The sequence below is a fragment of the Bos indicus genome, chromosome 7 (assembly GCF_029378745.1).
Source record: "Bos indicus isolate NIAB-ARS_2022 breed Sahiwal x Tharparkar chromosome 7, NIAB-ARS_B.indTharparkar_mat_pri_1.0, whole genome shotgun sequence".
NCBI lineage: Eukaryota > Metazoa > Chordata > Mammalia > Artiodactyla > Bovidae > Bos > Bos indicus.
In genome coordinates, this window is record NC_091766.1 from 60,373,617 (window position 1) to 60,396,013 (window position 22,397).

Sequence of the window (22,397 nt, forward strand, 5' to 3'; positions counted from 1 at the left end):
GGACTGGTTGGATCTCCTTGCAGTCCAAGGGACTCTCAAGAGTCTTCTCCAACACCACAGTTCAAAAGCATCAATTCTTTGGCACTCGGCTTTCTTCACAGTCCAACTCTCACATCCATACATGACCACTGGAAAAACCATAGCCTTGACCAGACGGACCTGTGTTGGCAAAGTAATGTCTCTGCTTTTTAACATGCTATCTAGGTTGGTCATAACTTTCCTTCCAAGGAGTAAGCGTCTTTTAATTTCATGGCTGCAATCACCATCTGTAGTGATTTTGGAGCCCCCAAAAATAAAATGTGACACTGTTTCCACTGTTTCCCCATCTATTTCCCATGAAATGATGGGACCAGATGCCATGATCTTAGTTTTCTGAATGTTGAGCTTTAAGCCAACTTTTTCACTCTCCTCTTTCACTTTTATCAAGAGCCTTTTTAGTTCCTCTTCACTTTCTGCCATAAGGGTGGTTCATCTGCATACCTGAGGTTATTGATATTTCTCCCGGCTTTTATAACAACTAAAATTTTTTAATTTTTATGGGTAAATCTAGTTGCAATCTATAAGGGAAAACAAGGATGTGGTGAATACAGCATTCAGGATGACAGACTGCAAAAGGGTAAGCAGAAGCATGAGATCATAGTTAGATGTATGATATTGTCTAGATCCAGGATTCCGCTTTGAATGGTGGACTTGTGGGTACTTACTACATTAGCAAAAATAACTGATTACATAAATAAATAAAAATGAAGCATGCATGGACCAATGATGACAGTATCTCACGAAACAACGATTAGGATTAATCCAATTTTTGTCCACTTGAGGTCCTAATTTATTAAAGAAATGTAAGTGCTAGGCCCACTTTGTAAAATGTGTTCAATAAACGTTCGCTGTCATCGTTGACTATCTTTATTATTATCAGCATTATTCGCAAACCCCTAGCCAGACATCCTCAGTGTCTGTTGCAGGCAACTGTAAGATAGCTTCTCAAACTCAAACTTCTCAGAATGGCAAGCCCAGCTCCATCTAGGCCTCAGACCAGGCACCCATCCTATGAAGGGACACTAGTGGGGAGTGGTCATGAGTGGCTCACTGGTGGTTCTACCAAGCTTCAGAGATAGGGAACCTCTTTTAGAAGAAGGTGGCCAGAAAGAATTATGATGCGACAGTTAGGAGTCTAGGCCCTAGACTTAGGTCTAGGTTCTTTTTGCCATGTGCCTTTAAACAAACAATTGAGCCTCTGAGCCTCACTTGGTTTATGTATAAAACAGAGGGTGAGAACAGTAACTACCTCACAGGGCCATTATGAGAATTAAATGAGGTAATCCATGCAAAATGCTTAGCATAACATCTGGAACATCACTTAAGAGCTCAAAAACACCCCCTGCCTTTATCATCCGGTATCCCAGGCCACCCCATTCAGTGAAGGAGACGGTAGGGACTTCCACCAAGCGGAAACAGCTGCCATCTTGTGTGTGAGGGCTGAGCATGTGTGTGTCACAGTTTTCCACTTCCTCCTGGAACCATTTCCTTTGTGAGCCAAACAGGGAGGAATCTGCACACAAAGGAACAATTCTGGGAGAATCCAGCCCCACTGCCAAAAGCTATTTCCTTGCCCCACCCCACTCTTGTCTGGAAATGTCTTAATGAGGGGGAACTACCACTTCCCTGGCCATCCAGGGCTGAGAAACAAGGTGTTCAGAATGAGAGCTGTCCTGGTGGATGACAAGACATGGGCAGAGCTGCTGCTCAAAAGGCCATTAAGATGCAGGGCTTCCATGAGCTTGTCACCCTGGCCCACCTCCCAGAACACAGTCACCCCAAAACATCCCCACAACCTGCTTCCCCACTGACCTGCCACCTCCCTGACCTTTTACCTTCCTGAAACAAGAGTACATCACAGAACTGTGCCACAGAGGATCCCCAGTAAGAATCCCCACAGTTTACAAACCCTTACCCCACCATTGCCCATTTCCCCTCCCACAAAGGATTCCCACACACAAGGATTCTAAATCCCTTCTTCCAGAACAGGAAGATGATGCTCTGAGGGGCTGATTTACCCAATTCCACACTAGCAAGTGGGAGGAGTCAGAACCCAAACCAGATACTCTCCTCAGATCAGTTCAGTCGGTCAGCCGTGTCCGACTTTGCAACCCCATCGACTGCAGCATGCCAGGCTTCCCTGTCCATCACGAATTCCCAGAGCCTACTCAAACTCATTTCCATCGCATCAGTGATGCCATCCAACCATCTCATCCTCTGTCATCCCCTTCTCCTCTTGCCTTCAGTCTTTCCCAGCATCAGGGTCTTTTCCAAAGAGTCGGTTCTCCTACCAAATCCCAGATCCTCCACTCTTCTTTTCCACCTCCCTCAGGATTCTGGGCTTCTCTCCCAAGGAGTCAAACTGTACTATTCTCTTCAGCATAAAGGATATTCTGTTTCCTGCATAAGCCGTAATTATCACACACAAAAGCCTTTCAAGGTGACCTCGACAACCCTCTGCCTGCCTCACACAGGAGCTATATTTAACTCCTGGAAAGCAGTCAGCACAAGGCATTGGCTTTGCAGCTGGGTTTCTTTGCTGCTCCTTTTCTATTCTTTCCCAGCCCACATGAACCACGGTCTTCCCTGTATGCTCTAGGACAACAGGATGTATTTGTTTTAGTGATCAACAATGCTAGTCCAATCAGTGAGGTCCCCTCCAACGTCCTGCCCACTGTTTGGCCTTCATTTGGACTCCGTGAAGTGCTTGTAAATTCAGAGGAAGGAAGTGAGACATCTTCATGGCCCCAGATGGGTAGATCTGCAATAACTTGGAAGAAACTGGGCAGAGGAATGAAGCATTTCTGTACCCATGAAGTGAGGGGTCAATTCCCTCAGCCTCACCTGTGTGGCTGGGGCCTCTCTGCAGAGTTAATGCAGGACTTAGCATAGATGCACGCAGCATTCTGAAGGAGCACTGGGAGAGGCATCTCCAAATGGCCTCAGGATTCTTCCCATTCTGCAGTCCTCAGTTCCCACATCTGTAAGAATTAAGTTATGAATTTCATTAAGAATTTACCAAAATTCATAATTTAATTATGTAAAGAACACATGTAAATCGCTTAAAGCAGGGTATAACACATAATAGTAAAGGAAGAATAATGTAAACAGCTAACATGTACTGAGTATTTACTGTGTGCCAGACACTGTTTTAGGCACATTCTCACTGTACTAGGGCTCACTGTTGAGGTAGATAAGCTTCACAGGTCACCAATGATGTACATCAGGCAGTTATGTAATTATCCCAAAGGTATACAGCTAGAAAACGGAATAAGACTTGAACTCACATAGTTCCTGTATTAATGTTACTATGTTAGGATTAAAATCCACAAACTACAAAACATGCATCGCTAAACCAACTGGAAACCATATTCACACGAGGGGTACAAGTTCAAACAAACAGGGTTTGGGGAGCTTAGCCACATGAGAAATTGGGCTTCTGCTCCCTTTTGTACCCTGGGCTTTTTGCTACCTGTTGTTTTTTTTTTTTCTTTCAAGCATCTTTTTTATTATCCTGAGTCACCATGAGACCAAACATGGTTAACTAGACATTAACTAGTTGTCAGTGTTATTTAGTCGCTCAGTCGTGTCCAATTCTTTGCAACCCCCTGGACTGCAGCACACCCAGGTTTCCCTGTCCTTCACCATCTCCTGGAGCTTGCTCAAACTCATGTCCATCGAGTTGGTGATGCCATCCAACCATCTCATCCTCTGTCGTCCCCTTCTCCTCCTGCCTTCAATCTTTCCCAGCATCAGGCTCTTTTCCAATGAGTCAGCTCTTCGCATCAGGTGACCAAAGTATTAGAGTTTCAGCATCAGTCCTTCCAGTGAATGTTCAGAATTGATTTCCTTTAGAATTGACTGGTTTGATCCCCTTGCAGTCCAAGGGACTCTCAAGAGTTGTCTCCAACACCACAGTTCAGAAGCATCGGTTCTTCAGCACTCAGCCTTTCTTATGGTCCAAATCTCATATCCATACATGACTACTGGAAAAACCATAGCTTTGACTACACAGACCTTTGTTGGCAAAGTAATGTCTCTGCTTTTAAATTTGCTGTCTAGGTTTGTCATAGCTTTTGTCTAACTAGCTGTTGGACTTTATCAACTCTTAAGAAAACTTTGCTTCAAGAATTTACTCATTCCACAAATACTTAAGCATGTATTCTATGTCAGGCACTAGCAAAAGCTTGCCCTATTCTTACCCTCAAGAAGTTAAGGCTCAAGTGGGGGAAACAGATGCTAATCAGAGATATACCAGATGCTAATAAGAGATATACGTATTTAAATACAGCCATCCTCTGGGATCTGCAGGGAATTGGTTCCAGGACCTTCACCAACACCAAAATCCTCAGATACTCAATTCCCTCACAGTCAGTCCCATGGGTTCTGCATCCTCAAGTTTTTCATCCAGGGATCCATCCAGAGAGCCAATGAAAAGTGTAACATTTCACCACAAGAAGTACCACAGGGAGAGTGATGCTATGACAGCATAAAATAGAGGGAGTGTATGTGGTCAGGAGGACAGTGAAGGTCTGTGAGAAAGTCATGAGTGAGTAGAGGGCTGGAGGGGGCCATTACTGGTTAGGAGGAGAAGGGAATTCTGACAGGAAGAGGGAACCACATATGCAGAGACCTGGGGTTAAGAGGCTGAGGAACAGAGCAGAAAGCAGCCTGGAGAAAGGTCTGTCTGGAAGGGCATGCAGGGTTGGAAGGCCACAGAAAAGTCTCCTCTTTCCTTCCTTCCTCCTACCCAACTGTTGAGACCACCTCTACTAAGTATACTGCTTTCCTTTCTAAGGTGAGTTAACTCCCCACTGCTATAATGGGTCATACCTCATTGACATGCTAGGCTGTTAAAACAGTTTACTAAATGTCATCTCTAACATCATAAAACCACATTCCGACAACTCTTCCTATTTTTCATTTTTCAACCACATTGTTTGCATTTTCTCTGACTTTGATAACAAAGAAGTATGAGTTGTTTTTGTCCTAAAGAGGCTTGTCAAGTAGTGAAGTGGGGAAAAGAGAAATTGGTTTCCTCCTACTGCTTTGCATTTAATGAGATTATAACTTGCAAGCTGTTTCCAAGCATTTTTGTAAATTTCAGAGACTAAAAGGTGCCCGGCAATGAGATCACAAGTCAAAGAGCCCACCAGCTGCCTAGGTAGGAACCCAAACAGGGTTTCTTATTCCTGTGGCTTGCTGAAGATGTGTTATTTACTTGCTTTTTGTCATGGAAATTAGACCTTTTACCTTTCAGATCTCTAAATAAATCTGACCTTCTTTGCACTGGGAGCCCATACTGGTTGTAATGGAGGCCTTTTGCTTCAAGGTTTCACTTAGACTGCACCAGGGATGCAGTCCTGGGAACAGGTGGCAGTGCTTTTTGCCTGTGGCTTAAATTTCTGCTCTCTACCACCTCATACTGTTTTCACTTAGGTGGGGAGGGTGGAGGAGCAGACAGAAAACTGATCTTAGTCTTAGTTGGGTATTCACCAGGAACAATAAGCACAGAGTGGTATAACCTTAGATAAATTTTTAAGTAGGTTTCTAATTTTATTTGACAAACTTTTTTGCATCCCTGTGAACAGTTATCAACTCGGATTTCTATGCCACTTTCTGTCCCACCTGGTAAAAAAAAAAAAAAAAATGAAGACTTATAACAATGATTAGACTACTTCTCCCTGGTTTTTCTTGATTGGAATTCACTGTACCTCCCTAAGGCTCAACTAAACCAAACAAGATCAATGAAATGTATTCATGGTTCTAAATAAAATCTAATCATAAAAGGAAACCTTGTCCTGATGCCCCGTCTGCCCACAGACACCAGAGATGACCTGGACCAGGAGCAAAGATGGGAGGTGGGTGGGGTAGGAACTAGTGGAGATTTTTCCTGGGATGGCAGGGACAGGATTCTGGGCTGTATCACTGCCCCTCCAGCTGAAAGATGCTGGCCCTCCACATGGCATGGAGGGAGTCCTTGGGAGGGGAGCACTCTGAGAAAAGGGGCTCTGCTGCTACTGCTAAGTCACTTCAGTCGTGTCCGACTCTGTGAGACCCCATTGACAGCAGCCCACCAGGCTCCCCCGTCCCTGGGATTCTCCAGGCAAGAATACTGGAGTGGGTTGCCATTTCCTTCTCCAATGCATGAAAGTGAAAAGTGAAAGTGAAGTCGCTCAGTCGTGTCCGACTCTTAGTGACCCCATGGACTGCGGCCTACCAGGCTCCTCCGTCTATGGGATTTTCCAGGCAAGAGTACTGGAGTGGGGTGCCATTGCCTTCTCCAAAAGGGGCTCTACCACCTCCAACTGCCATAACCACACACGCTCAGTGTCAGGCCCAGGGCCATGAATAGTCCATGTCGGGAGGAGGGTGCTTACAGAATCCCACAATGTCCTCCTGCCCTGAGAACTCCCTTCCCTTGTGCCTAGCACACCTGAATCTGTTGGGGAGTTACACAAATGAAGAGAATGCCATTGAGATCACTGAGCACCATATCTTTTTATTTCATCTCTATAGCAATCATGCACAGAAGCTACTGTTTTACCCCCACTGTTTACAGATGAAGAATTGAATGCTAAGGAAAGTTAAGACGTTTCCCCAAGCAGAAAATGGCAGAGCTGGGTGGGGGCCCAGATTTTGTATACCCTGAGCTCTCAGCCACTCTTCTATGACATATAAGCATCAAACCTAGTGTAAATCTAACACTAGATATTCTTATTTTCAATTAGTTGTGTGACTGTAGCTAAGTCACATAAACTCTTGAACCCTCACATTCCACATCTTTAAAATCAGAGTGTTAGACTGGGTCATCAAAATATTCAATGAATGGATGCTTGTTGGGCATCTACTGTGATTGAGGCACAGATTAAGACATGTCCTCACAAAGTCTGTTACCACAACTATAGCAAATCTGTCACTAAATACTATCTGGTCAATACTCTGGATGTGCACAATTCTGGGGAATATTAGGAAGCAGCAACAACAATAATGTGGCCCTGTTGATGGCTCCAGGCACAGCACCGAACAAAGTGCCCTTAACCTAGTTACCCCAGCCTAGGAGGCTGGGACCCCAGTATTCTCACTTTACACATGAGAAAACCATGGCTCAGAGCTCTCTAATGTGCCCATCTTTGTACAACTCGGAAGTGGCAGTACAAGAAGTCCAGCTCAGAGGTCTTGCCCCAAAGCCCTAATCACTGTGCTCTCCCAAGCAAGACTTCATGTTCCAGCTAGTTACAGTCGTCTGCAGGGGCTCTTATTCCCACCTTCACTCAGTTGTTTCAGAAAGAGATGTCTAATGACAATTTTTTAAGGAAGAGGGAGGTCTTCCCACAGTCTGTATGTTCACGGACATGCCCTCTAGTAAGTTTTCTGGTGGCATATTTTTCAGAGGTTTAACCTTGGAATCACCTGGAATACTCCTTAAAAATGTAGATTCCTGGGTCCTAGTATAGAGCCTACTAAATGAGACTCTCAGATAGGAGGTCCAGCAAAACCCTGGGAGAGGTATGACCATTTGTCATAAGCATCATTATATGTATATGATTTCTCTCCAAATTAAACTCTTTGATAGCTTAAATCCTTGTGGTTTGAATTCTACGGTGTTAAAGACGAAGGTACTCTCAAAGGCACATCTGTATTCACCACACCTGAAAGCTAGCTTTGGGGGGAGAGTCCTTATTGTCTTTAAAGAACAGTTCAGTTCAGTTCAGTCGCTCAGTCGTGTCCGACTCTTTGCGACCCCATGAATCGCAGTACGCCAGGCCTCCCTGTCCATCACCAACTCCCGGAGTTCACTCAAACTCACATCCATCGAGTCAGTGATGCCATCCAGCCATCTCATCCTCTGGCGTCCCCTTCTCCTCCTGCCCACAATCCCTCCCAGCATCAGAGTCTTTTCCAATGAGTCAACTCTTCGCATGAAGTGGCCAAAGTACTGGAGTTTCAGCTTTAGCATCATTCCTTCCAAAGAAATCCCAGGGCTGATCTCCTTCAGAATGGACTGGTTGGATCTCCTTGCAGTCCAAGGGACTCTCAAGAGTCTTCTCCAACACCACAGTTCAAAAGCATCAATTCTTCGGCACTCAGCCTTCTTCACAGTCCAACTCTCACATCCATACATGACCACAGAAAAAACCATAGCCTTGACTAGACGAACCTTTGTTGGCAAAGTAATGTCTCTGCTTTTGAATATGCTATCTAGGTTGGTCATAACTTTCCTTCCAAGGAGTAAGCGTCTTTTAATTTCATGGCTGCAGTCACCATCTGCAGTGATTTTGGAGCCCCCCAAAATAAAGTCTGACACTGTTTCCACTGTTTCCCCATCTATTTCCCATGAAGTGATGGGACCAGATGCCATGATCTTACTTTTCTGAATGTTGAGCTTTAAGCCAACTTTTTCACTCTCCACTTTCACTTTCATCAAGAGGCTTTTAATTCCCCTTCACTTTCTGCCATAAGGGTGGTGTCATCTGCATATCTGAGGTTATTGATATTTCTCCCGGCAATCTTGATTCCAGCTTGTGTTTCTTCCAGTCCAGCGTTTCTCATGATGTACTCTGCATATAAGTTAAATAAGCAGGGTGACAATATACAGCCTTGACATATACTCCTTTTCCTATTTGGAACCAGTCTGTTGTTCCATGTCCAGTTCTCACTGTTGCTTCCTGACCTGCATACAAATTTCTCAAGAGGCAAATCAGGTGTTCTGGTATTCCCATCTCTTTCAGAATTTTCCACAGTTTATTGTGATCCACACAGTCAAAGGCTTTGGCATAGTCAATAAAGCAGAAATAGATGTTTTTCTGGAACGCTCTTGCTTTTTCCATGATCCAGCAGATGTTGGCAATTTGATCTCTGGTTCCTCTGCCTTTTCTAAAACCAGCTTGAACATCAGGAAGTTCACGGTTCACGTATTGCTGAAGCCTGGCTTGGAGAATTTTGAGCATTACTTTACTAGCGTGTGAGATGAGTGCAATTGTGTGGTAGTTTGAGCATTCTTTGGCATTGCCTTTCTTTGGGATTGGAATGAAAACTGACCTTTTCCAGTCCTGTGGCCACTGCTGAGTTTTTCTAAATTTGCTGGCATATTGAGTGCAGCACTTTCACAGCATCATCTTTCAGGATTTGAAACAGCTCAACTGGAATTCCATCACCTCCACTAGCTTTGTTCGTAGTGATGCTTTCTAAGGCCCACTTGACTTCACATTCCAGGATGTCTGGCTCTAGGTCAGTGATCACACCATCATGATTATCTGGGTCATGAAGATCTCTTTTGTACAGTTCTTCTGTGTATTCTTGCCATCTCTTCTTAATATCTTCTGCTTCTATTAGGTCCATATCATTTCTGTCCTTTATCGTGCCCATCTTTGCATGAAATGTTCCCTTGGTATCTCTAATTTTCTTGAAGAGATCTCTAGTCTTTCCCATTCTGTTGTTTTCCTCTATTTCTTTGCATTGATCGCTGAGGAAGGCTTTCTTATCTCTTCTTGCTATTCTTTGGAACTCTGCCTTCAGATGCTTGTATCTTTCCTTTTCTCCTTTGCTTTTCGCTTCTCTTCTTTTCACAGCTATTTGTAAGGCCTCCCCAGACAGCCATTTTGCTTTTCTGCATTTCTTTTCCATGGGGATGGTCTTGATCCCTGTCTCCTGTACAATGTCACGAACCTCATTCCATAGTTCATCAGGCACTCTATCTATCAGATCTAGGCCCTTAAATCTATTTCTCACTTCTACTGTATAATCATAAGGGATTTGATTTAGGTCATACCTGAATGGTCTAGTGGTTTTCCCTACTTTCTTCAATTTGAGTTTGAATTTGGCAATAAGGAGTTCACGATCTGAGCCACAGTCAGCTCCTGGTCTTGTTTTTGCTGACTGTATAGAGCTTCTCCATCTTTGGCTGCAAAGAATATAATCAGTCTGATTTTGGTGTTGACCATCTGGTGATGTCCATATGTACAGTCTTCTCTTGTGTTGTTGGAAGAGGGTGTTTGTTATGATCAGTGCATTTTCTTGGCAAAACTCTATTACTGGCCAAAAGCTTTCTTGTAACCACGATGTAGAAGCTTCTCCCTGGGATGACATTCTGCTGGTAAGTCAGGTATAAGCTTGAATCACTTGTTTTTTTCCTCTGAGATCGACATAGTTAGGGCTCTAAAGTTCAGTGGGCTCAGTGGAGAAAGACCCACTGAGCAGGATCTCAGCCCCACAATAAGGGTCTCCCACTCATCCAGTGAGAGGACTTCCAGATAAAGACCCCCAGTGACCCAGCTCAGCAAGCAGGCTTTGTGGGGCCATCCGTCTCCTCCCTGCCCCAACCTGGCCTCCCTTTCTCTGAGCCCAAGTTCTCTGATAGATGACCCAAGAGTCACAGGGAAATGGAAGCTTTGAAGTCAGAGAGCCTGACCTTACAACTTACTGGCTGGGTGACCTCAATTCTCTAAGCCTCTGCTTCCTCCCTCATAGAACACAGACACCTGTGTAGTTTGCGAGGATTAAATGAGATGATGTGTGTTAACTGCCCAGCATAATGGTAACTACTCAGCTCAATGAATGGTTCTTGCCCACTAAAGCTACAGGCTGAGCTTTCTCCCAGGGCTCACGCTCCCTCCACCATCTGCTGCCCACCACTTCGTAACAGGCTCCAGAAACCAATGCCACCAGGATGAAGCAGCTCCTCACTCCCCATGTGCTACTCCCAGATTTACTCAGCTCCCTCCTTTGCTCTATTTGGACTTTTGTGATCACAGATCAGTTAAACGAAAAACACTTAGAAGTCAAGGGCCCATGTTAGAAATCCTATCGAGTACCAGGAAAAACAAAAGCAAAAAAAGGTGTTATAATGCTTGGGTACTTAAACTCGTGTTTTTAAATGCACGAATCTCACTCAGAAACTACCTGTCCTCCCTTTAGAAGCAGGAGAGCTTTTAGAAACCAGAATGCTGCCACAAGAGGCACTTGCTGATAGCAGCAAGAGGAAATTTGTGAGATAAAACCTCACAGACAAAAGAGAGGGAGATAGGAAGAGGAGGAAGGAGGGAGAAACAGACAGACTGATTTAAGGAATACAAAGGCTTAGCAATCTGAGATCATTTACTGAAGGACAGCAATTCTCAGAAAGATGTGGCTGGGGACAGGAATGCTTGGGGGTCCCCAAGATGCTTTCCAGGGGTACCCCTAAGGTCACACCTACTTTTACATAGTATTGAGACCTTACATGCCCTCTTCATTCTCATTCTCTTACGGGTACACAGCAGAGTTTTCCAAAGGCTATATGATGTGTGACAGTGTGGTAGCTTTCAAGGTTAATGGGATGTGTGACTATGTATTTTTTTCAATTTTTTCAATGTTTTCAATTCAAGCTTTTCTCAGTTTTCAGTTCAGTTGCTCAATAGTGTCCGATTCTTTGTGACCCCATGGACTGCAGCACATCAGGCTTCCTTGTCCATCACCAACTCCTGAAGCTTGTTCAAACTCATGTCCATCAAGTCAGTGATACCATCCAATCATCTCATCCTCTGTTGTCCCCTTCTCCTCCCACCTTCAGTCTTTCCCAGCATCAGGGTCTTTTCCAATGAGTCTGTCCTTCACATCAGGTGGCCACAGTATTAGAGTTTCAGCTTCAGCATCAGTCCTTCCAATGAACATTCAGGACTGATTTCCTTTAGGATGGATTGGTTGAATCTCCTTGCTGTCCAAGGGACTCTCAAGAGTCTTCTCCCACAACACAGGTCAAAAGCATCAATTCTTCAACACTCAGCTTTATAGTCCAACTCTCACATCCATACATGACTACTGGAAAAATGATAGCTTTGACTAGATGGACCTTTGTTGGCAAAGTAATGTCTCTGCTTTTTAATATGCTGTCTTGGTTGGTCATAGATTTTTCTTCCAAGGAGCAAGCATCTTTTAATTTCATGGCTGCAGTCACCATCTGCAGTGATTTTGGAGCGCAAGAAAATAAAGTCTGACACTGTTTCCATTGTTTCCCCATCTATTTGCCATGAAGTGATGGGACCGGATGCCATGATCTTAGTTTTCTGAATATTGAGTTTTAAGCCTACTTTTTCACTCTCCTCTTTCACTTTCATCAAGAGGCTCTTTAGTTCTTCTTTGCTTTCTGCCATAAGGGTGGTGTCATCTGCATATCTGAAGTTATTGATATTTCTCCTGGCAATCTTGATTCCAGCTTGTGCTTCACCCAGCTTGGCATTTCGCATGATGTACTCTGCATATAACTTAAATAAGCAGGATGACAGTATACAGCCTTGATGTACTCCTTTCCCAATTTGGAACCAGTCTGTTAGAACTATGTCTAGTTCTAACTGTTGCTTCTTGGCCTGCATACAGATTTCTCAGGAGGCAGGTAAGGTGGTCTGGTATTGTCCCATCTCTTTAAGAATTTTCCATAGTTTGTTGTGATCCACACATTCAAAGGCTTTAGCAGAGGTAGATGTTTTTCTGGAACTCTCTTGCTTTTTTGATGATCCAGTGGATGTTGGGAATTTGATCTCTGGTTCCTCTGCCTTTTCTAAATCCAGCTTGAACATCTGAAGTTCACGGTTCACATTCTATTGAATTGTGAATTCAATAGAATTGGAGAATTTTGAGCATTACTTTGCTGGCATGTGAGATTAGTCCAATTGTGCAGTAGTTTGAACATTCTTTGGCATTGCCTTTCTTTGGGATTGGAATGAAAACTGACCTTTTCCAGTTCTGTGGCCACTGCTGAGTTTTCCAAATTTGCTGGCATGTTGAGTACAGCACTTTCTCAGCATCATCTTTTAGGATTTGAAATAGCTCAACTGGAATTCCATCACCTCCACTAGCTTTGTTCGTAATGATGTTCACTTTGCATTCCAGGATGTCTGGCTCAAGGTGGGTGATCACACCATCGTGGGTATCTAGACCATGAAGACCTTTTTTGTATAGTTCTGTGTATTCTTGCCACCTCTTAATATCTTCTGCTGCTGTTAGGTCCATACCATTGCAATCCTTTATTGTGCCCATTTTTCATGAAATGTTCTCTTGGTATCACTAATTTTCTTGAAGAGATCTCTAGTCTTTCCCATTCTATTGTTTTCCTCTATTTCTTTGCATTGAGCACTGGAAGGCTTTTTTATCTCTCTGTGTTATTCTTTGGAACTCTGCATTCAAATAGCTATATCTTTCCTTTTCTGCTTTGCATTTCACTTCTCTTCTTTCCTCAGCTATTTGTAAGGCCTCCTCAGACATCCATTTTGCCTTTTTGCATTTCTTTTCTTGGGGATGGTCTTGATCACTGCCTCCTGTACAGTGTCACAAACCTCCGTCCATAGTTCTTCAGGCACTCTATTAGATCTAATCCTAATTGAGATCTGATTCTCAATTTTAAGTGATGTTAAACTCATACTGGTTTCCCCAGTAGCTCAGTGGTAAAGAATCCACCTTCAATGCAGGAGACCTGGCTTCAATCCCTGGGTCAGGAAGATTCCCTGGAGGAGGAAATGGCAACCCACTCTAGTACTCTTGACTGGAAAATTCCATAGTGTAGCAAAGAGTCAGAGACAACAGAGCACGCATGCATGCAAAGCCAATACTGGTAGATACAACTCACACCAAAAGCCCTTTGGGGGTCTTCAATAATTGTTAAAATTGTACAGTAATATTGAGGCCAGAAAATTTCACAACCACTGGTAGAGAGATAAACAGCCACTGCACCCTGTAACCTTGACACCCCTGCATGATAGCAGAGCAGCGTCAGAGATTTTCAAACATGAACCACGGCTGCAGGCCACAGGAAAGTTCCTATGGTTACCCTGTGGTGCCTTCCTTATAGCACATCCACAGACTTCCTGGTGACAAATTAATTTCTAATATATGTGTGTGTCTGTCTGTGTGTACGACAGGAATGGAGGAGAAATACAGTGGGAGAGAGAGAGAGTGATACCCCAGAACAGTATCTTATTCATTTTCTAATTTCCCCAAGTGGCCAGACTGGCACAAAATTAGAGTAAATAAGGAAATATTTTGGAATTGAGTTACTGACTTTTGGTGTGTCTGTTGGTGCCAAAGAGGTTTGTGTTTCCATTTGAAAAGATTTCCTCCAAAACAGATACAACTTGGCCAAAAAAAAAAAGTGAAGTCTCTTCAGTTCAGTTGCTCAGTCATGTCTGACTCTTTGCGACACCATGGACTGCAGCACGCTAGGCCTCCCTGTCCATCACCAACTCCCGGAGTTTACCCAAACTCATGTCCATTGAGTTGGTGATGCCATCCAACCATCTCTTCCTCTGTCATCCCCTTTTCCTCCTGCCTTCAATCTTTCCCAGCATCAGGGTCTTTTCAAATGAGTCAGCTCGTCGCATCAGGAGGCCCAAAGTATTGGAGTTTCATCTTCAGCATCAGTCCTTCCAATGAACACTCAGGACTGATCTCCTTTAGGATGGACTGGTTGGATCTCCTTGCTGTCCAAGGGACTCTCAAGGGCCTTCTCCAACAACACAGGTCAAAAGCATTAATTCTTCGGCGCTCAGCTTTCTTCACAGTCCAACTCTCACATCCATACATGACCACTGGAAAAACCATAGCCTTGACTAGACTGACCTTTGTTGGCAAAGTAATGTCTCTGCTTTTAAATATACTGTCTAGGTTGGTCATAACTTTACTTCCAAGGAGTAAGCGTCTTTTAATTTCATGGCTGCAATCACCATCTGTAGTGATTTTGGAGCCCCAAAAAATAAAGTCAGCCACTATTTCCACTGTTTCCCCATCTATAGTCGTGTCCAACTTTTCGTGACCCCATGGACTGTAACCTATCAGGCTCCTCCGACCATAGGATTTTCCAGGCAAGAACACTAGAGTAGGGTGCCATTTACTTCTTCAGGGGATCTTTGTGACCCAGGGATCAAACCCGGGGGATCCTGCATTGCAGGCAGATGCTTTACCATCTGAGCACCAGGGAAGCTAAAACCTGGCTAAAATGACTTTAAACAATTTTTTGCTTCAAAGAGAGAGCCTTTCCCTTCCAGAACCCTTGCCCAGTGGCACCTCAGAGGGTGCCAGCTCCTTTCACTTGAGCTCTGGAGTGATGCCTGGAGGTGTACCACACAGCAGCTCCAAGAATCATGCAAACCTGGGATCAGCCTGGCTCCTCCTCTTTTGAGCTGTGCTACCATCTCACAGGTCCCCCTCAGCTTGAGAGTCAGCTCCTAGAAAATAGGTATCCTGGAGGCCCTACTCACAGGCGTGCTGCAGGGATGAGATAAAACATGGCATGGAAAGCCCCTACTCAGAGCCCAGCGCTAGAGAGAGCCAACGAGGTAGGGGCTGTCAGTAACAGCCTCAAGCTCATTTCCAACAAATTTGGGGTGATTTTGGAATGGCACAGAAAGATTACATCATCATATTTTTCCAATGAGTGCTACTCTCTGTACATAAAATTTCTGTTTTTTAAAAAGTCCTCATGTGGTCGTCTCTCCATTCCCTCTCTCATCTAACACATATAGAGCACCCAGTCTGAGCAGGTGAACTAGATGCTAAGGAAGCTAAGACTGACAGTTCACACCTCCCAGAGCCCACAGCCTCCCCTCTTCCTGAGACAGACATGCAGACCTCACAGCACAGATCAGCACGGCAGATACTACAGTGACAGTATTCATAGCTGACTTGGGGTGGGATTTACTATGTACGGGCCAGGCACTTTCCATACATGATACTGTGAGGCAAGTGCTGTTATTTCCCCTTTACAGAGGGGGAAATTGAGTCATACAGGTTAAGCAACTTGCCAAAGGTCCCATGGCTGATGAATAACAGAGCCTGAACATGAACCCAGGAAATCTGGCTCCAGGACTGATTCTGTCATGCTCCATGTTACAGCCCCTCTTACACAACCCGACCTGTAGCTGCAAGTCAGTCTCACCTCTTTCTCAGGAGGTCCTAGTGGGGAGAAGCACGTGGATTTGGGAGTCAAGAGACCAGGGCTTAAATCTTGACTCTTCTACTTGTCCATGTAACTTTAAGCAAGTTACTTACCTTCTCTGAACCTTAGTTTCTTCAACCAAAAAATGGGCTTGACCATCAGACCAATCTCAACTTGGTAGGGCCCTATAAAATACTGCAAAGCAATGTAAGTGCTATAGTATAAAGTACAAAGTGAGGAAATTCTGTTGAGGTTCTGCTGGCTGTATGGCCCTGGAGAAGCTGTTTAACCTCTCTGAGCCTTAGCTGCATCCTCCACGTGATGGAGATAATAAAATACACGGCCTGAGATTTAAATAAGACAATATGTATGAAAGGGATTAGCACAGCTGGAAATAACTGTTCAATACACGTGAGCTCATATTATTAGGCACAAGTGATTGGCAAGCTGCAAAGAGGGACAATACTACTTCTATAGAGAAGTCAGTCTTTGGCTCTAAGGCAAACCAAGTCCCAAGATACTGCTTTGGGACAGAGAGACATTGATGACATCATGGTCTTGGTATGCTTCAGTCTTTTTAAAGGACTCTGTGCTCTAGGCTTTGCAACTCTGTGTGGTCTCAGACCAGCAGCGTCAGTTTTAGCTGGGAGCTCGTCAGCAATGCAGAATCTCAGGCCCCACACCAGACCTCCCAAGTCAGAATCTGCATTTTGACAAAATCCCCTGGTAATTCCTTGTATACACTCAAGTCTGAGAAACACTGGTGTAGCATAGAGAAAAGAACAGCAACAAGAGTTTTTGGCCAGGGGTGGGAAGGGTTAATGTTTAGTTTGGCTCCTGTCAAGTCACCGGAAACAGAAGGTTCCAGAGATTGAAGTGTATAGACTGATGGGACAGGAAGGCTTCCTTCCTGCCTTGTGTCCTGGACGGCCAGAGCTCCTGCCTGGGACCTGCGCTGACCCTTGAGCTCAGGGAGGAAGGACCCTGGGCCTGCAGAGCAGAGGGCAGGCTGGGACAAACAGAGGGCTCGATGCCTCTGCTCAAACTAACTGAGAGGCTCAGTCCTCAGGCCAAGCCCAGATGAGGTCTGAGGAGGAGAAGCGGGGAGCAGGGAGGCCGGAAAAACGTCACAGTTAACTGAGCAGGGCTCTCCCAAGGGAGGCTGGTGGCCAGCGCTGGGACAGCTGTGTGAGGGCCTCTGAGGTCTCCGTGTTGCCCTGGGCCCTGTCCTCTGGCTCCTGCTTCCCCGGGTCCCGCAGGGTGGGGGTGGGGCCCACACCCTGGACACAGCCGTGACTGTGCTCCACGGGCTTCCTCCTCAGTGCTGGAGCAGCTCCTCCCTGAGCTCACAGGGCTGCTCAGCCTCCTGGACCACGAGTACCTCAGTGACACCACTCTGGAGAAGAAGATGGCCGTGGCCTCCATCCTGCAGAGCCTGCAGCCCCTCCCAGGTAGCCGTCAGCATGCTGCCCAGAGCTTCTCAAGAACCCTCAGTAACTCCCCAGGGCCTGCTGGCAGGAGGAAGGAAACCTCACAGCATGGCCATTCAGCTCTCTTCATGGTCTAACCAGCGTCCCCATGCACTCCAAGCTTCGTCCACCACAGCCCTGGCTGTGCTCCTGGTCCTCCTCCACCCCTGGCCCTCTACAAACTCACACAACACACATGCCATACACACTCATGTACACACCACTACCACACACTCACACACACAACATGCTCTCACATAGACCTCACACAGTAACAAACACACATCACACATAACATACCCCACATGTTCTATCACACGCAACACACTCACTTATCACATACACATAGCATATATGCACAACACTCATGCACACTCTGACAGACGTATCACATACACATCACACTGTCCTGCACTCAGATGCACGCTCACACACTCCCTCTTGGCTTTATGGGTAGTATGCCTGCCCCTCCATCTCCACTCGGGCCCTCCCTCTAACTCCCCACAGACTCTCTGCCTCACTGTGTTCTCAGCAGCAAAGCTTTCTCCTCTGCTCCAGCCTTTCCCCAACCTCAAGTGAGCGCACAAGATGGTATGTGTAAATCAAGAGCTCAGTAAACTCTAAAGGGGCTGTGTCCTGTCCCGCAGGGTTGGAGGGGTCTGAGTGACATCGGGGGGGGGGTCACCATTGGTTGAAACTGAGCCTCACTTCCCACGGACAATGTCCTCAGCCACTCTCACAGGACTGCTGGAGAATGAAAGGGGCAGCAGTTTGCCGACTGGCCCCCAGCTGTCCCCAGAGCAGCGCCTCTACTTTGTCCTTTATATTGGGCTCTGGGCATCCTTTCACTCAGAGAAGGAGATCCTCAATAACAATGGAAAAAAGGAAACAAAGTTTGAAAGCTTTGGAGATGATTTAGGATAAGCACATGCTTTGCTACCTGAGTGCTGTGTCCTGTGCAGGACAGAAGTCTGAGTGGGCGGGGGGGACTAGCCATCCTCAGCAGCAGCAGCAGTCCTGGCCCCCATGCCCCTCACTGCTGGCCTGCTCTCCTCCTTCCTCACAGCCAAAGAAGTCTCCTACCTGTATGTGAACACAGCGGACCTCCACTCTGGGCCCAGCTTCGTGGAGTCCCTCTTCGAAGAATTTGGTAAGCTACTCTCTGCTGACCTCAGCTGGAATCTGTCCTTCCAGCTCATGCGCATCATGCATGTCCACCATCTCAGTCTCTAGAAGGGTCCCCTGCATCTGGGTCTGGCTCTAACATTACAAAATTGAGTTACCTCAGAAAAGTCCCTTTGCCTCTCTGGGCCCTGCCAGGTCTGAAGTCTAGTCAAAATCCATAGTTACAGGAAATCATCCCCTAGATTTGAGGAAGGGTAGGGATGTACACACAGGCCGAAGAATGCTGGCAACAGGGCCTTGTCTCGTCTGCTGCTAACATCCATCTTAGTAGCTGCCTGGTCTCTGAGCTGAGCGGTCTGGCAGCTCAGCAGAAAATGGAGCTGTGAGGGACTAGCAGAGGCACCTAGCATATGGGAGCAGCCAAGCCAGGCCGCGTGCCGGGTGTGTGCAATCCCTGATCTATCCCAAGGGAGAACAGCACTATACAACACAGGGAGAAAGCTGTGGGTCAGATGAGAGGATTCACGGACTGACAGACTTTGGGAAAACACCGTGCCTTCATTAAATAACCCTTGAAAACTTCCAAAGCACTGTACCAAACTGCATTATCCCATTTGATTCCCTGAAACACTGGGATTATTGTGACCACTTTATGGATAAGAGGGATGAAGTCACTCGCCCCGGATTACTAATGGAGGGGGTACTTGGGCTTCCTGACCCCAAATCTAGTCCTCTTCTCACCCTGCCGTGCTCATCCTCCACCTACTCTGTCCTAATGGCCCGACTCCTCATAGACTGTGACCTGAGCGGCCTTCAAGATATGCCAGAGGATGAGGCGGAGTCCTGCAAAGCAGCCAGTCCTGAGCCAGCCAAGAGTCCATCTCTGAGACACGTGAGTTATTACACTCTCTGGCCCTCTTTTCCTCTGGAGGAGGTAGAGAAACTCTAAACTCTAATGCTGGGGATCCTCTTGACCATGAGAGATCTACTCTCTCTTCAGTGTGATGGTTAAGGGCATAAACAGCACTGTGAGAACATTTCAATGATTCATGATGATGAGCTCACTGTGCCAGTGCCGAGCAGGGATAATGTGGTAAACTGACCTGTCCCTTCAGGCCCAAAGGACTTGCCCACCCCAACTTCTGATTTCAGGAGCACAGGAGGAGTGATGTGGAAAGCTCTGGATCACAAGATGGATGGCCTTTGCCTTCCTCCCTTCTGCTGTGTGGCAGATCACTTCCCATCTCTGAGCCTGAGTTTTCACCTACAAAAATGAAGGTCTGGATCACAGACCAAAAATGAAGTTCCCAGCCTTTGGGGCCATGAAATTAGAGCAGGGGGCCCAAATCACATCAAACATTATCTGTTGACTGCATAATTCACTATCATCACCACCATAAATGGCACCAGTTGTTGACCACTCATCATGTCCTTCCAGCACTCCTGCCTGGAAAATCCCATGGACGGAGGAGCCTGGTGGGCTGCAGTCCATGGGGTCGCTAAGAGTCGGACACAACTGAGCGACTTCACTTTCACTTGTCACTTTCATGCATTGGAGAAGGAAATGCCAACCCACTCAAGTGTTCTTGCCTGGAGAATCCCAGGGACGGGGAACCCTGGTGGGCTGCTGTCTATGGGGTTGCACACAACTGAAGCGACTTAGCAGCCGCAGCAGCAGCAGCATGTCCTTTCATATTCAGAGACTGCATCCTGCCTTCTAGGAGCTCCTGTCCCCCTCACCCCCAGGCCCCTCCCTGTCACCCTGCTCCCCATGCTCTCCTGGTCTTCTGGTTTTCACACACTTCCTCTGTCCTCTTTCAGACAGCTGACCTGCCTCCACCACTCCCCAACAGGCCTCCGCCTGAGGACTACTATGAGGAGGCCCTTCCCCTGGGACCTGGCAAGTCCCCTGAGTACATCAGCTCCCACAGTAAGTTCTGGTCCCTGAGGGTTGGGGGTGAGGGGGAGAAGGCTCCTGTCCTGAAGCTCCTGTGTGTCCTGCTGGGGCTAAAGCGCCAAGCCTGGCACCATTCCGCCATACCCACCTACTGGGGAGGAGCGTGGGAGACCCTGACCTCTCCAGTGACAGCCTGGGTGGGTGGGCCAGTAGGCATGGCCTGGGGCTCAGGGGCTGGGGTTCCAGACCCAGTTCTATGTGACCTTGAACAAGCCTCTTCCCCTCTCTGGGCTTCTGTTCCTCTACCCTTGAAATAAGAAAGAGGGGCTAGATGCACACATATCAAGGTATTAGGGTGGAAGGTCACGAGTGCTGCGGCCTGGGTATAGGGACTTAACATCACATACAAGAAACTCTATTACGGTTTTGGGTGATGCACCATGTGTAGTTGAGCCTGCATAAGATATCTATCCTATCATTTGGCAGCACAGAGGAATATTCTTCAACCATCAAAAACTACATGAGATGGGTCTATCTGTGCTGATCAGAAATGAATCCCAGGATACATACTGGAAAAAAAAATCAGAATACTGCATATAACATGATCCCATTTGCTTTTAAATAGGGTACTCACACATGCATTTAACAGTTTTTCTAGGATATGCAAGAAACTCTTGACAGTATTTTCCTATAGGAAATGAATGAGCAGAAATCTGGGTGAAAGGGAACATATTTTCCCATTCACACTCTTTTGTAGTGATTGTGCTTTTCATCATGTTGTAGTAAAATACACATGACATAGAACTGACCACTCCAACTGTTTTCAAGTGTCCAATCACTGGCGTTTAGTGCATTCACAGTGTTGCGTAGCCATCACCACTATCAAGTTCCCAAACATCTTCGTCAGTCCAGAAGGAAAGCCCATACCCAGTAAGCAGTCACTTCCTATTCCCCTCTCAACCAATCTGCTTTGTCTCTATAATTTGCCTCATCTGAATATTCCATTTAAACAGAATCATACAATATGTGACCTTTTATGTCTGCGTTATTTCACTCAGCATAGTGCTTTTGAGCTTCATTCATGTCACTGCATGTATCAGTACTTCCTTTTTATGGACAAATAATACTCTATTGTATGAATATACCATATTTCGTTTATCCATCTGTCAGTTGATGGACGTTTGAGTTGTTTCCATCTTCGGGCTATTATGATATATTATTCTTATGATTAATAAACTAGTTTAAACAAAACTAGTGAAATGGTGGACTTGGACCAGGTGATCCATGGCCCTCTTCAGACTTGGGACCTATGTCACTGCCAGCAGCTGTTTATGTGAAGCAGCTGACTTTATTTTATCCACTTGAGGACAGAGAAGGAGGGGATGAAGTGCTGCTAGACCCTTAATCCCAGGACAAGCCCTCAGCTGGGTGAGGCTCTTTCCCCTCCCCAGAGAGCTCAGATGGGGCAGAGAAGCTGCCTCCTCGAGCAGTGGGGATCCTGGGGTGGGAGGGAAGGGAGTGCCTCAGGAAAGGCCAAGGACCTTGTCCAGGAAGAGGGCGCCACGCCCGACAGGAAGTATCCTTCCCCTCTCACCAGCCTGCCAGGTGTCTGAGGGCTTTCGGTGCTCCCTCCCTCTCCCACCTGCGCCTCCTCCTTTCCCACCCTCACTCCTGGCCTGAGTACCCCATTCCACCCCACAGGGATGTCTCTAGCATCTGAGACCTCAGGATGTCTGCTGGGAAAAGCAGGCTGTGAGCCTCACTTGAGAGATATAACTGGGCATCCCAGTCACTGGGAATTTGAGTGCTGCCATCCTCAGAAAAACAGTAGGGCTGAGAGCCCAGAGCAGTGCTCTGATGAACAGCGTGGTGTGAGAGCAAGTTGGTCTGAAAGAAGGCAGGCTTCCTGGAGGAGGGGGTGGGCACCTGTCCCCTGAGCTAGCAACTTCAGTTCTGATCCAGG

General features: G+C 46.2%; 1 protein-coding gene and 1 long non-coding RNA gene across 5 annotated transcripts in view; one reads left to right on the plus strand and one right to left on the minus strand.

Annotated features, from left to right (window-relative positions):
* LOC109562181 (uncharacterized) overlaps positions 1–22,397 on the minus strand; it is a 115,552-nt gene that overhangs the window by 54,550 nt on the left and 38,605 nt on the right. For all 3 annotated transcript variants that reach the window (XR_011567747.1, XR_011567746.1, XR_011567745.1), the window contains exon 3: positions 2,884–3,020. This is a non-coding gene — a long non-coding RNA (uncharacterized lncRNA). The remainder of the gene's footprint in view (positions 1–2,883; positions 3,021–22,397) is intronic.
* Positions 1–22,397, plus strand: part of AFAP1L1 (actin filament associated protein 1 like 1) — a 76,244-nt gene that overhangs the window by 17,734 nt on the left and 36,113 nt on the right. The window contains exons 2-5 of one of the 2 annotated variants that reach the window (XM_019965205.2): positions 17,266–17,394; positions 18,479–18,562; positions 19,332–19,429; positions 20,359–20,467. In XM_019965205.2, coding sequence (XP_019820764.1) covers positions 17,266–17,394; positions 18,479–18,562; positions 19,332–19,429; positions 20,359–20,467 — 420 coding nt within the window. The remainder of the gene's footprint in view (positions 1–17,265; positions 17,395–18,478; positions 18,563–19,331; positions 19,430–20,358; positions 20,468–22,397) is intronic. The other variant, XM_019965206.2, reaches the window with a different exon arrangement.